At 38.9% G+C, this 14,670-nt stretch overlaps 1 protein-coding gene across 3 annotated transcripts in view; it reads left to right on the top strand.

The window, feature by feature from the left end:
* The first annotated feature begins 3,193 nt into the window (after positions 1-3,193).
* LOC132106027 (zinc finger protein 883-like) overlaps positions 3,194-14,670 on the top strand; it is a 95,391-nt gene continuing 83,914 nt past the window's right edge. The window contains exons 1-2 of one of the 3 annotated variants that reach the window (XM_059511623.1): positions 3,194-3,408; positions 3,440-4,132. In XM_059511623.1, coding sequence (XP_059367606.1) covers position 3,408; positions 3,440-4,132 — 694 coding nt within the window. In that variant the 5' untranslated portion in view covers positions 3,194-3,407. Of the gene's footprint in view, positions 4,133-14,670 lie in introns of all 3 variants that reach the window. The other 2 variants (XM_059511622.1, XM_059511624.1) reach the window with 2 other exon arrangements.

The raw sequence follows: 14,670 nt of genomic DNA, 5'->3' as shown, positions 1-14,670 counted from the left end.
TGTCAGAATTTTGCTTTGTATAGTTATGTGTTTGTAAACAACCCTCTACCCTAGGTTCCAAATGACCAAAATGCATTATCCTGACAGAAGGATGTCTGTGTTATGCGTTACAGGAAACAGAAGACCCCAATTCCTACTTAAAGAAACGCCCTCTCTCCTGCCCAGTCTTGATTGTTGGTCCGTCTAACTGCCTCCTAGCGGTAGGAGATGTGGCAATAACCACCTTTCCAAAAGACAAGCTTACTGAGAGTGCTTTATACCTTATGGCCTACTATTATACCCTACACCTGACTTATCCAAAGTGTGTAGCCACTCTGCTTTGAGTGCTTTTGGGGGAAGTCGTGGCCTAATGGTTAGAGAGTTGGACTCCCAATCGAAAGGTTGTGAGTTCGAGTCTCGGGCCGGCAGGAATTGTGGGTGGGGGGAGTGCATGTACAGTTCTCTCTCCACCCTCAATACCACGACTTAGGTGCCCTTGAGCAAGGCATCGAACCCCCAACTGCTCCCCGGGCGCCGCAGCATAAATGGCTGCCCACTGCTCTGGGTGTGTGCTCACAGTGTGTGTGTGTGTTCACTGCTCTGTGTGTGCACTTTGGATGGGTTAAATGCAGAGCACGAATTCTGAGTATGGGTCACCATACTTGGCTGAATGTCACGTCACTTTCACTTTGTCATACAGACGGAGATCCTCTTAGACAAAATCCATGAGAGAGATCTCACATCGTCTTACAAGAAGAGCATGGCTGAGTGGAAGGCTTTTATTGGCCAATAAAAGCAGTGGTCATGTAGGACAGCACTTCCTCTCTCCCTCCAAGGGTACTAGTAGGGCTGCATGATAAATCGCATGCAATATTTAATGCGCATCTTGTCAGTAAAGCTGGTTCTTTAATCAACGGTAAATCTCTACACGTGCGTGATTTCACATCGAGCAGCATGAACTACACAGAGCCGTTGTTCACAGACAAGCTGCACAAAACGTCCAAAATATGATCGTGGTTTTGTGCAGCTCGTCTGTGAACAACGGCTCGGTGTAGTTCATGCTGCTCGATGTGAAATCACGCACGTGTAGAGATTTACCGCTGATTAAAGAACCGGCTTTACTGACAAGATGGGCATTAAATATTGCATGCGATTTACTGTGCAGTCCTAGGTACTAGTTTTCATTTCTTGGTCGGAATTTTGCTAAGTTAGCCCAGTGTTCATTTGGGGTGCACAACAATATTAGCCAACATGCCGATATCCTGGTATGTGATGTTATGTAATATTTTGTGTTGTTTGCACAATTCAGTGCAGATTCTGCTTAGTTTTAAGTTTATTTTAACTTTTCAGTTAATATTGAGTTTACACAACTAATTGTCTGTTCAGCAGATGCAGTCATTAATTTAGGTGCATCTACTGTGAAAGAGTATTGACTAAGCAGTTAAGTTGGGATAAGTGAATATAGCAACAATGGTTTTTGTCCTGTTGAGTTGTATGGTTCATCCTTAATGGTGATGTCCCTCAATACAACATTGAAACTAGTTGTTTATGTAAGCCCAAAACCTTTAATTTGAATGTTACAATATTAAGCATTTGTATTAAGAATGAATGGTGCAGCAGTTTTAGTGTGCCTAGTGTGTCTATATGCTTTGAGGGTGTCAGATTTTGTACATCTATTGAGGGGCACATTGGTTAGATATTTGGACCTGTCCTTAACTCACTCACATATTCTGCTATGTTTTCATTTTGCAGTTCCATAAATTTTGTGAATCAAAATGTTGAGAAAAATGAAGCTATTTCCCTGCAGTCCTTTGAGACATTTTGCTGCTTAAATAAAATGTGAGAAGTTGGTTATGCAAGACTAGTTTTCATTTTTTCTGTCTTGTAAGAAGTAGTTAGTGTCTTGAATCTAGAACCGTATTACTTTTGTAGAGCTTACAATAAGGTAAATACACTAAATATTTGTAAATTGTGGCTTATTATGGCAAAGAGCACTGCCTAATACGAGTCAGGAATGCTAACTTCAAGGCATTTTGTCTCAAAATGCCAGTTTCTAATCTTATTTCAAGTAGGTGGTAGACTTAAATCTAGAACAGTATAACAATTATAGAACTAGAAATTAGTTTAAATACACTTGAAACAAACAGGATGACAAAAAAAATACTATGCCACTTTTGAGGGGGAAAATACTATTTTTGAGCATCACAAGCTTATTATGAGAGACAAAACATCCCAATACTAGTAAAATATAGTTAAAAATGAGTTTTCCCAGCTAATTTCAAGATCACTCTTATCTTGTAAGGCTTAAATATAATGTCTTATTTCAAGAAATCTTACCAAGATAATTTTCACTTGTTCCATTGGCAGATTTTTTTGCTTATTACAAGCAAAAATATCCTGGTTTAATTTTTTTTTTGCTTATTTTTGGAGTGGCCTTTTTTCCAGTGTACATTCTCCAGTGCTTCCTTGCTGCTCTTTTTCCCCTCTCTGGGAGATCTCCTATTCTCAGTCTTTTTTTGCACTGAATGTTTTTTAAATAGGTCTGCTGTTTCTTTTGAAGGAACTCTGCTCTTCGAACTGGGTCTGCATCTCTGCGCTGTCTATAAGGAGTTAATCTTAATCAGTTAATCTAGCCATACCTGACAAGAGAGATACAATTATGTGATTATGGCTGTTCTATGTGTTTTATTAAAAATACAACATTGCTGGTTGTATATTGTCTGTGGAGTTACTATAGAGTCTGTGGTGTTACCAGGATAGGCAGTAACACCACAGACAAATTAGCCTAAATCCAGACTTTTCTAAAATGGAGGCTGCCATCATGATGATTGAAAGACCAGGGCATATTTTGGAGATATGAATAAACATGCAATTATCAAAATTTTGATTAAAATTTGTAAAATCTGCAAGTTATCAACATAACACCACAGACACTAATAAAGTGCGACACATGAAATTGTCAGGAATTTAGCTAACTTTAAGAAAATTAATAAGAAAGAATGTACTCACCATGCACCCCTCAGATCAACCAGCACCTGCAATGGCCTTTACACACAGTAAGTAGTCCAAATAGATTTCCCCCTTTTCTTAAAGGGACGACGTCCATTGATGTAATATTCGCGTCTTTGCATTAATATGTAAATCACTCGCGCTTAACGCTTCATTCGCGTCTGGTGTGAAAGCACCATCCTCTTCTCGCCGCTTCACGTCTCCAGTCCAGCGGGTGGCGCTAAAACACATTCGTTTGTTTGACAAACACCATTAGACCTCAGAAGAAGAAGATTAGTTTCACCGCGCTCTCTGTTGTTTTGTCGTGGTGCTAGTTTAATACAAACTGTTAGAAATGTTGTTTCTGTAAGTGGAAAAATACAGTTTTTGTATCAGGTCATTAAACGCCTGTAATATTCTCATCATCACAGTCGTGACTAAGTTTTGAATCAAGTCGGAAATTCTGGAGGAGTGTCAGCTGAACTGAGATCTGCTGTGAATATGGAGTTTGTTAAAGAGGAGAGTGAGGAAAACACGAGTGAAATAAAACAAGAGGAACCAGAAACCTGGAAAATACAACACGAGGAACCAGAAACCTGGAGAATAAAAGAAGAGGAACCAGAAACCAGGAAAATAAAAGAAGAGGAACCAGAAATATTGAGAATAAAACATGGGGAACCAGAAATATTAAGAATAAAACATGGGGAACCAGAAACCAGGAAAATAAAAGAAGAGGAACCAGAAAACTGGAAAATAAAAGAAGAGGAACCAGAAACCTGGAGAATAAGAGAAGAGGAACCAGAAACCTGGAGAATAAAAGAAGAGGAACCAGAAATATTGAGAATAAAACACGAGGAACCAGAAACCTGGAGAATAAAAGAAGAGGAACCAGAAACCAGGAAAATAAAAGAAGAGGAACCAGAAATATTGAGAATAAAACATGGGGAACCAGAAATATTAAGAATAAAACACGGGGAACCAGAAACCAGGAAAATAAAAGAAGAGGAACCAGAAAACTGGAAAATAAAAGAAGAGGAACCAGAAACCTGGAGAATAAAAGAAGAGGAACCAGAAATATTGAGAATAAAACACGAGGAACCAGAAACCTGCAGAATAAAAGAAGAGGAATCAGAAACCTGGAGAATAAAACGCGAGGAACAAGGAGGTAGGTTTTTATTCTTCAGTCATTAAAGACAAATGTGGTACATTCACAGATCCTTTGTGTAAAGATAAGACCTTAAATATCATTACATTTTCTTAAATCCATGTTTCAAAAGTTTTTATGGAAATGTGACTGAACTGACACTGAGGATATTTAATTAATTAGACTTTATTTTTGCTTTTTGGAATCATATAACTCTCGAATAACTTTAAAGGTTATTTTCTCAATATTTTAACTTTTTTTCACTCTCAGATTCCAGATATCTTCCAAATAGCTGTATCTCGGCCAAATATAGTCTCATCGTAACAAACTATACATCAATGGAAAGATTATTAATTCAGCTTTCAGATAATGCATACATCTCACAACACATACAGCACACAGTGCATTGTCACAACATAAATGTAAACTTGTTCATTCTAATGTCTGATCTGTAATCAGTGATTTCTGATGTGTAATTATTCAAGTTCAGTCAGATTTTATTTGTCTCAAGTGTTAATGTTTGTGTGTGTGTGTGTGTGTGTGTGTGTGTGTGTGTGTGTGTGTGTGTGTGTGTGTGTGTGTGTGTGAAAAATCAAGCCAGTGACCAAACTAAACATTGTTTTTCATAAAAGCATGAATATAATACATTATTTAAATTGTTATATTTATGGCTGCAATTAAGGATTATTTTGGCAATCTATTAGTTGGCCGATTATTATTTTATTTTTGTTTTTTAAAAAAGCCAAATTTTCTTTTTCTTTATTTTGACAAAAGCACTTTTTCAAATTCTGCCAAATGTCTTTCATACAAACATGCCAATTTAACGCTATGAAAACATGCAGTGCGTAACAATTTATTAGACCACCTACCATAATAAAAAGAGAAAGTGAAATATTTTAGGAATCTGCCAAAAAAAACTGTTTAAATCTAAAAATGTTATTTTCGTTTATTGGGCAAATAACAAACAAACAAATAAATAGTATTTATTCACGTGATAACAAAAATCGCCTCCTATACCTTTCATAACAGCTTGTATTCTCACTGTCATTGTTTAGGGATTCTTTGACTGTAATTGGGCATCTGGGAAGGGGAAAAAAACACTATAAAGTGCTTGACTAGGCTAATTTTCCCCGCCTTTCTTTCATAGACAACAGCAATAATTATAGCATTAGAAATAGCCTACTACTGTTACTAAAGAGCTTACACAAATCGGAGGACTAACCAATACAGAAAGCTAAAACGTGATTTTGGTAATCACCAGTACTGTTAGTTTAGAGCAGCAGTGGCACAAACTAGGGCTGCACGATATGAGGAAAAGCTGCGATGTGCGATAACATTGTTTAATATTGCGATGACGATATGACTTGCGATAAATATTCAAATGTGAATGTTAGCTATACTGTTCCCATGTCAGTGCTTTAATTGGTTATTTGCAAACCTAAACATTGAATAGCCTATTTCCACTGAATAAAGAAACAAAATATTTTTGACATGCTTTTATTGAACAAATTGCACATAAATGAAGCATTATAACTATAAAAAAAATAACGTTCAATTTCCCCTGCTCCTTTTAGATTATTTTCTTGTAAACTCAACAAAAAGATCTCTCTTTAAACAAAACAAATGTGGGGAAAATAACTGCAAACTAAAAACGAAAATTTTAAATAACTGTATGGCTCATAAAATCAGCAAAAAAAGATCTGCCCCTTAGGACAAGTTACTGCCTTGGCCATCTCTTTAGGACAAGTTCTTGGCCAAGAAAACCAGCATGTTAACTTTGCTAGGCTTCAAACATGTTTGTTGACATGTTACTACATTCCCTGAAGTGCCGAAGAGCCTCTCGGAGGGAGAACTAGTTGCAGGTATACAAAGATACTTCCGAGCAAGTTTGGTCAGCTTAGGGTAGGTGACCTGGTGGAGTTTTCACCAGGCCAAAGGGTCGGCTTTACTGTGAATGGTGGGGGAGAACAAGTAGCTGTTAAGATCAGCTTCAACAGCTTGCTCTAGATGCATGAAAGATGCTGTTGAAGTGGGGCTTGGATTTGTTTTGAGCAAACTGCCCAATGATCGCTTTGTTTTTTTTTCGCTGGGTGGCTCCATGGTCTGGGCCTCTGTGTTCTCAGAATGTGTCCCTTCCTTCTGTGCAGAGTCTTTCATTTCTGACATGATCCTGCTCTTGATGTCCTCAACTTTTTCACTGCTGATGTAGGTGACCTTGAACCTGGGGTCCATGAAGGATGCGATGTCCAGAAGTTCTTGTGTTCCTGGGTCATCATACTTTGTATTCATGTAATCCAGGATTTTCACTTTAATGGACTTGGTTAAATCTGTGTCATCTTCCTTTTCTACAAGGACCGATGTCTTTAAAAGATGAAGGACGGGTTTCACATATGAAACACTGACATAGATTTCCCCGGAAAGAGCATCAGTAAATTCCTGCAAAGGGCGTAATGCCAGGTTTACAGACTCTAGTACATCCAGGTCCTGCCAGGAGGGAACCAGATGCCGTGTTTTACGGTCTGCTGAGAGGACATCAGAAATGGCCCGCCGCTGCTCCAAGACCCTCTCAATCATCTTTTGTCTTGAGCCCCACCTAGTTGGACATTCTGTGATGAGTGAGTGCTCAGGGAGGTTGTGCTCCTGTTGTGCTTTTTTCAGTGCCGTCTTCTGTTTCCAGCTGTGGGAAAAATGTCCCACCAATTTTTTGCACAGCCCAGCAGCACGGTCAATGCGGCTGTCATCCTTAACAGCATTTCCTGGAAAGAGGATAAGAAATAAATTGTCACAAACTATTCAAACTACCAGTAAACATTGTAGCCAATTATTTAATTATTAATAATTTAACTAAATTACATTTTATAGTAATATAATTATTTTAATAAAGTAATTTCAATTTCAAATGCTGCATAATTAACTAAAATTCTTACACAGTGATAATCCTGTTAACGTTAGATAAATGCTGACCATGCAGTGGGGAAATATAACTTACAACAAGTGCTCAGAGTTTCCTATTGTTTATAATAAAATAATACTTGCATTAGCCTAATAGTAACTTAGCATCTATTACATGGCTCAGAGCGTATATGAAAAACAGATCGTTGCTATGGATACGCTTCTGTTTAGCAAAAGCAATACACTTATTTTTAAATCAATAATATAATTAATATTTTGTGTCAAATTATTTATTTGGAAGGTAGCCATGTAATAAGTGGGATAATGTAGAGCGAATCTGTTTGTTATGCAGCGAATACAATGCCTTCATGCTGATTAGGACTAACGTTAACTTTAGCTGCTATTGTAACAACCGCCTCGCTCTATCCCTTACGTAACTTAAAGCAAATATTATCATCACACTTACCAATAGCAAGATGCAGCCTATGGCCAAAGCACTGAAGTCTGTCCCAGTGGTTGAGTTCTGTTGCTTTCACAACGTTTGCCCCGTTGTCGGTAGTAATGCAAACCAGCTGCTCTTCCCGCAAATGCCAGCTGGCCAAAGCATCACTTAATCCACAGGCAATGTTTTCTGCGTTGTGCTGCCCGGGGAAATAGGATGTCTGTAGACATCGCGTTTTCAGTTCAAAGTCTTGATCCAAAAAGTGCACAGTGAGGCTGATGTAGGGCTCTGTCGTTTGACTGGACCAAAGATCTGTAGTACACGCGTAGTGTTCAACTTGACTCAGTTCCGATTCCACAGTCTCCCTGCATGCGTCATACATTTTTGGAATGGCGATTTGCGAAAAATAGGTCCATGATGGAATCTGGTATCTTCGGTCCAAACTAGTTACCAGGCTCACAAAACCACCTTTGGTTACTGTGTTTATCGGCATCATGTCCTTCGCCAAATAACGCGTTATTGCCGCTGTGATTTCTCTGTGGCGTTTAGATGTTGTTTCATAAGGAGTCACGCTCGCAAAACTTTGAGAAATTGACTGCTGTTGTAACGTTAGTGATGGCAAAGTTTTAGATTTGCTACTCGGATTTTTTGGTCTTGTTGTTTGGCTAGTTTTAAATTGTTCGTGTAGGTCTTTATGGTTGTATTGCAGGTGGTGATGGAGGTTGGTCGTGTTTCCTCTTGAAGTTGCCACTACTGTTCGGCATGTTCGGCACAGTACCTGTGTTTGTAGCACGTCATCCCTCCTAAATCCAAAATATTTCCAGATATCTGAAGTGCTGTTCTTTTTCACTATCAATTCTTCGTCAACCACCACCTCACTCTCTCCTTCCTCCGCCATCATATAACACACCGTGCAGACTCGCAACTAAATTGACAGCTGTCAGCCACTTTCCCGGGGCTTCATCTGATTGGCCAAATAGCATGAACGCGCCAGCCATGTCTTCAGATCTAAACGTGATAGGTCAAACGTTTATTACATGCGCTTAGGCCATGTTTTCCCTTATTCATCGTGTCAGGCTGTCTGCTGCAATGTGTTCATCGCGCAAGTTCATATCGCGATGACGATGAAAATTCGATGTATCGTTCAGCCCTAGCACAAACCTTACATAATTTATTTAAAACCTTAAATAAATTTGTTTTAATTAAATTAAGCATTGTATATAGTGAATATACAGGGTTTAGCATACATGAGTACACTCCCTCTGAAACTTAACCAATTCATCAATTACTCTTTACTTAGAAGACATGTTAGTGTTCTTTGGAGATGTACTGTTACAACTAGCTTGCTAGATCAATTACCAAAGAAGGATGCCAAAATTATTCAGCAAAATAAGGTTTCCTTATCAAAGCAATATAATTTTGTTGCAAAAATGAGTACATCCTCCTGAAAGTTACTAAATAAAAAAAGTGTATAGGTTTAACGCTATGTTTGATCAACAGGTAAGTATACTGATCCAAAACTTTTAAAGACAAGTAATTTCCTTACAATTAAAAGTGTTATATAGCTCACTGAATCATACTCAGACTTAATGCTGGCAGCAGTGGAAACACTTGAGAGAGAACTGCTAGGAGACTTTTTTTCTTGATAATTTTCTTGATTGATAAAATCAGTTAAGCTTATAATGGCAACAGTCAATAAAGCCTTCCAGTCTTTTGTGCCAACATGTGCAATAGTGCAAATAACTGAGCTACTCTAGTTAAATGAATGAAATGAAACAAATGAATATAAAGAATACAAAAATAAAACTGTTACACTTCTCTGACATTTGATCTTTCACACAACATAAGATCCATGAATCAAACAAGTGCTACACTGCTCTTGAGAGGTTTTTCTTAAAAAAAAAAAAAAAAAAAAAATCAACTGCTCAACATGTTCAGGAGAGAGGACACTGCAAGTTCAAAGATGCAGTGTCTCTGTACTTAAAGGCCATGTTGCAGGTTAACCACCACTTTCGATTAATGGGTACATAAATAACTCAAGATATGTATATCATTTTTAAAATGTCTCAAAAATAGTCTTAAAGACCTATTTTTTAAGTTTTTGGTATTAACGGTTTTTTTATGCAACTCGGCGATGACGTCACGTTGGGGAGAAGTCGAGGAAAGGTAGCCTCAGTCTAGTATGATGCCGCGTTCCAGGCAACCCGTAACCCGTGTTTTTCCAACCTTAAACCCGTGAAAGTGCACAGCAACGGCAATCAAACTCGTGACTTCCCACCCGTGAACTCGCGTCTCGTACTAGATCGATGTACTCCGAGTTCCGAGGTCACACAGCACGCGAAACAACAATGACAGCCCCTACGGATAATACTGCCTACGGATGCAGTTTATGCAAGTGGCACACGTTAAAAAAACAATTTTAGGTCAATGTAACGTTGCAATAAAATAAATAATCTAGTTACAATTCCTTGCACTCAGAAAGTTTGGCGTAACTTGCCTGGAACGGTACAAAGTCGTTAGTCGTGGTATGAAATAGTGATTACGAGCTCAAAAACCTAACGCAGCATCAGAACTAACGTTATAGCGACTGACTGGGATGAGGAAGAGGTGGCAAGAGCCAACATGTATGATGGCCCACAGCCGTGTAATTTCGAACCTGCCAGACGTGAGAGGGCAAATGAGGAATTGCCAAGAACTGATGTCCGTCAAAGCTTATTAAATGCATGGTCCGGGGAGGATGAGTGGAGAGTTGGTGAAGTGTCCTGGTGAGTTGCTATCATTTAGCATCGCAGCAATGAGCACTGGAGCTAGTCTACGAGCAGCAGTGCACAATAACGACACACACACACACATATATATATATTATTATTATTTTTTTTTACTGTCATTGAGTAGCACCGAGTGAAAAATCAACGTTTTCTTTATATCTAGTGGCAGTGATCATGACGTTAGTTCAGATAAGTACCGGTAACCTTTGTCATAGTGTCGTAGAACTGGTAAACTTTGTCATCTAGAAATAAAAGGCATCATGCTAGCTATATGGGCATTTTTAAGCGTTTATCTCTTCCTCCGGTGAAAATGTTGTTGCAAACGTAGCCGCGTGTGTGCCGCTGTGTTTGGCAGGTGCTTGTGTGGGCGGTGCTGTCCTATGGAAACTGCGCTGAAAAGCTTGTGCTGTAGGGAAGTGAGTGCGTTTGGGTCGCTGTTGGTCGATATCTATTTGTCTGTCTGTCTGTCTGTCTATCTATATATGTAGTCTGTCTATCTATCTATATCTATGTATTTATCTATTTATCTATAATCTGCGCTATCTGAATACTCTCGTCTACTATTCGTCTCTCTAGTCACTCTCAGTGCTCTCAAGTCGGGCTTTGGTAAATTCTCTCCCCAAAGTGACGTGATGCAATGCATTGTGGGGGAAAGGAGACCGCTGTAAGATAGTACCTACTTTTTATTATTATATTCCGTTTTGTGATACCCAACAACATAAAATACAATGGATAACAGTTTAAATGTTTATTACCATCAAGCAAATTGCACAAATTCGTAAAATCTTTTACCCTGCAACACGGCCTTTAACAACTTTAGCATGGGCCAGCTCTTGAGGGGTCTTGATAGTCTGGCTAGGGTCCACAGTGCAGAAGGTCCCATCTCACCAAAGAGATCTTCAAAGGGTTTTGATTTCTTGAAAGGAGGAACGTGTTCTAAAATTACAAAAAAAGCATGGCTTAGTTATGTCAGAGAAATATAATGCGTGCCTCTTACAACTGTTACTTGATAAATAAAATATGTCACATTTTCAGGCTGTTAATGGCAAAAAAGAACAGACCAATGTTTAACTACAGCGTGCACATACCTTCTTCAATGGTTTCAGCTTGGAGCACTGGCATCAATTCAGGGTTGTCATCATCATCATCATAGGTTTTGTCAGCAGATGAGTGAGCCGTTGCATTCTCAACCTGTGACACTGTGTCATCCTATAGATTATAACACAGACACACGTTCTCACACACACAGCAAATGGAGAGGCAGTGTGTTTTAATGAATTTATAAAACATTGCTGAAGCAAAAAAATATATATTCTAACTTTCTTGATCATCAATTCTGCAGGCACGTGGATGAGAAACTGGAAGCCTGCATCTCTTTCCTCTTCACTTAAAAAAGGCAGCTTTTTAAATCTGGGGCCTAAGGTAGATGCTCTATATAGAACTTGTCTCACATCCATATATCGATGTTCTAGATCCTTTGCCATTGAAGAGGTGCAATGACAGATACAGTTGGCTGCTCTTCCTTGCACATTATGGTGGTGGCGGTTTTCACTGGTGAGAGAAGCTTAACCATATCTTCAGCTATAGTGATGTTCATTTCATTGAGGGTATGCTGCACATCATTTGAGAGTTTCCTTAGTTTTTTGTCCAGCAGTGAAGCACACACTGCAGCTTGTTGCTCCAAAAATCATTCCAGCATACTAAAGGAGCCGTTCCAGCGAGTGATCACGTCTTGTTTAAGCGTGTGTTCTGGAATTCCGAGCAACCTCTGCTTCTCTTTTAAAACAGTGGTACCAATCGTGCTGAGGTGAAAAAATGACACGATTCGTCTCAATCTTCCCAAAAGAAGTGTTGCACCAGCACATTTCAGGCCTTTCTGTCTTGCCAAGTTAATGTTATGCGCAAAGCATTTAATGTGAGGTGACAGATTTGCCTCTGATAATGCCAGCAATATGGCAATAGCTGGAGCTGTGACCAGTGCAGGATTTTTGTCAAGTATATTCCACTCTTCACGAGCTTCTCTCAAGACTTTACGAAGATTTACCTCAGTGTGGGAGTCATTCAAAACACGTGTCTGCAGAACATAGTTCTTCATTTGCCTGTCAGTGTCAATATAATGACAGGTCAAAGTTACATAACCTTCAGTTGTACATGATGTCCATCCATCTGTTGTGATTTGCGCCTTGTTTTCGAGACTCGAGAACGAGTCAATCTTTCGTTCATTATCTGGCTCTGCTCGGTGTTCATCTTCAGTTCTCTCTTCACAGCAGTTCAGTCAGTGTACTGTTTGAGTAAATGAATTACTAATTAATCGAAAAAATATACCTTCAAACATACTGATAAACTAACGTTAAATATAAAAATACTGTATTTAAAACAGCTAGTTCATATATAATTGGACGCAACTGTCATATCGTGCATCCTGTGACATCTGCCGCATCTGCGCATGGAAGTTATCAGTCTAAATGTTCTGCAAAAATAGAGAAAATCAATAGTAGATTTAATTGAAAGTTCAACAGTTTAATACTAATATTGGATATAAACAAACATGTTAAATATAAAGTATTCAAACAGGTAAGGTCACATATTTGGAGTAAAGTTGAATTGAACTGATGCATCAGTCATACTGCGCTCCGGACCACGCGCCCAATGCACCGCCACATAACTGTGGCATTAAACTCAGTTAACGAGGTCTCATTTAAAATTTTGTACATCTATAAGCCGTTCAGATTACTTGTTAAAGTGCAATGAAATACCTTATATTTGCAGACGATGTACATCTGTTTGTAAATGGAGACTTCTTCACTGGCTACAGGCTGTAATCCTCATTTGGGTGCGCATGTGTGTGTGCAAAATGCGTTGCTGAAGTGAAATAGCTTGGCAGTTTGATAGCTGAATTTTAATAGGCCGCCTAATAAAAATACAAATAATTATTATAATTACATTAATAGAAGAATGAACCTAATATTGTCTTAAATATTGACAGACTCATCTGCTATCATCAATATCTCTGACTATCGTCGATACACAATACTATCGTCTGTCGGCACAACCCTACTAGACATGGGTTGATTACCGGTTTCAAGGTATACCACGATTTGAAAATCTCATGGTTTCAAAACCACTATTATTTTCCATTAAAACAATCCTGCGGTATGCGCCACGTCCAAACAGCTTTCAAAAGAATACAGAACCGCAGATAAGTACGGACGGATGAGCTCGACACATGCGCAGTACCATGGGGTGTGCGGCTGTCCGCGGGCCCTCTTGATGAAAATAACGTAATGCTGACGGTGCACAGATTCTTAATGTGATCGGCAACCAGCTGTTTTTTGCCTCACTGCAACTGGGGTTATATATGAATTTGTTTCTGAGGGGAGCTGACTGTCTTCTGAAAAGTTTACGTGGTATTTTCTTTTCATCTCGTCTCTGTATAGTTCATGATGCAGTGTTTCAATGGAGCTTTGTTTACAGCGGTAACCAAGTAAATGTTGTATCTGGTGTTCCAGAGATGCCTCCTGCTGTCAGAGATTGAATAGGCATCTCATTCAGGGCTTCTTCTGTTTGTTTCGTTCAGGTTGTTGTTGTTTTTTTGTAAGAAAACAAGCAGCAAATTAATATAGTGAAGCCTAGAAGGGACGTGTTTTTTTTTTTAAAGAATAGAATTAGAATAGAGAGTGCTAGAGTTAGAAGGTCAAATAAAGATGGAAGAGATGTGTTTTTAGCTGATTCTTGAAGATCGCTAAGGACTCAGCTGCTCGGATTGAGTTGGGCAGGTCCAGGGCTTAATTTGTGCCGGAAGAAGCCGGATCCGGATCTGGCACCCCCGAAATCCGATCCGGCACCTCATTTTGGCGGATCCCCCACCTCCAGGGGTGGCGTTTCAGTATGGCAGACAGAGAATAGCCAGATATGTGCCGTGAAAAACGATCCAAAATTCAAATCTCTATTATAATTCCTTATTATTATTTTAAATCCCATGATTTTAGAAATATTTAACCGATGATAAGTATTTAAAGGAGCTTGTAAAACTTCGTAATGCCATTGGATTTTCAAGCTCTCGCGAAACCTCGTCACTTCACCCCGCCTCCACTCAGATTGACGCGCGCACAGCCTGGAGGAGACAGATCTCCGCTTATTTGCAAAGCAAGGGTAAACAAATAACTTTCAATAGTACAGCATTTCTTTACTCAAACACTATGTCTGCAAAGGCTATTGCTTTTGTGTGTTTGAAGACTGGAGAAGTAGTTTTTTTTGCCATCTATCCAATCAACTTACCCCGAGCCCGATCTGTAAAAAAAAAATGTCCCCCCTCTGCACCCCTTTACCTAAATTCATTACTTCAGACTTCCGTGCCCTCTAGAAGCTTGCATTCTGCAAGTGAACATCGCTTGATTGTGCCATCCCAAAGAAACTCAAAGTCATATATATATATATATATATATATATATATATAT

Source organism: Carassius carassius, chromosome 26 (genome assembly GCF_963082965.1).
Source record: "Carassius carassius chromosome 26, fCarCar2.1, whole genome shotgun sequence".
NCBI lineage: Eukaryota > Metazoa > Chordata > Actinopteri > Cypriniformes > Cyprinidae > Carassius > Carassius carassius.
The sequence above is the reverse complement of the archived record's forward strand: the minus strand, read 5'-3'. Positions and strand labels throughout refer to the sequence as shown.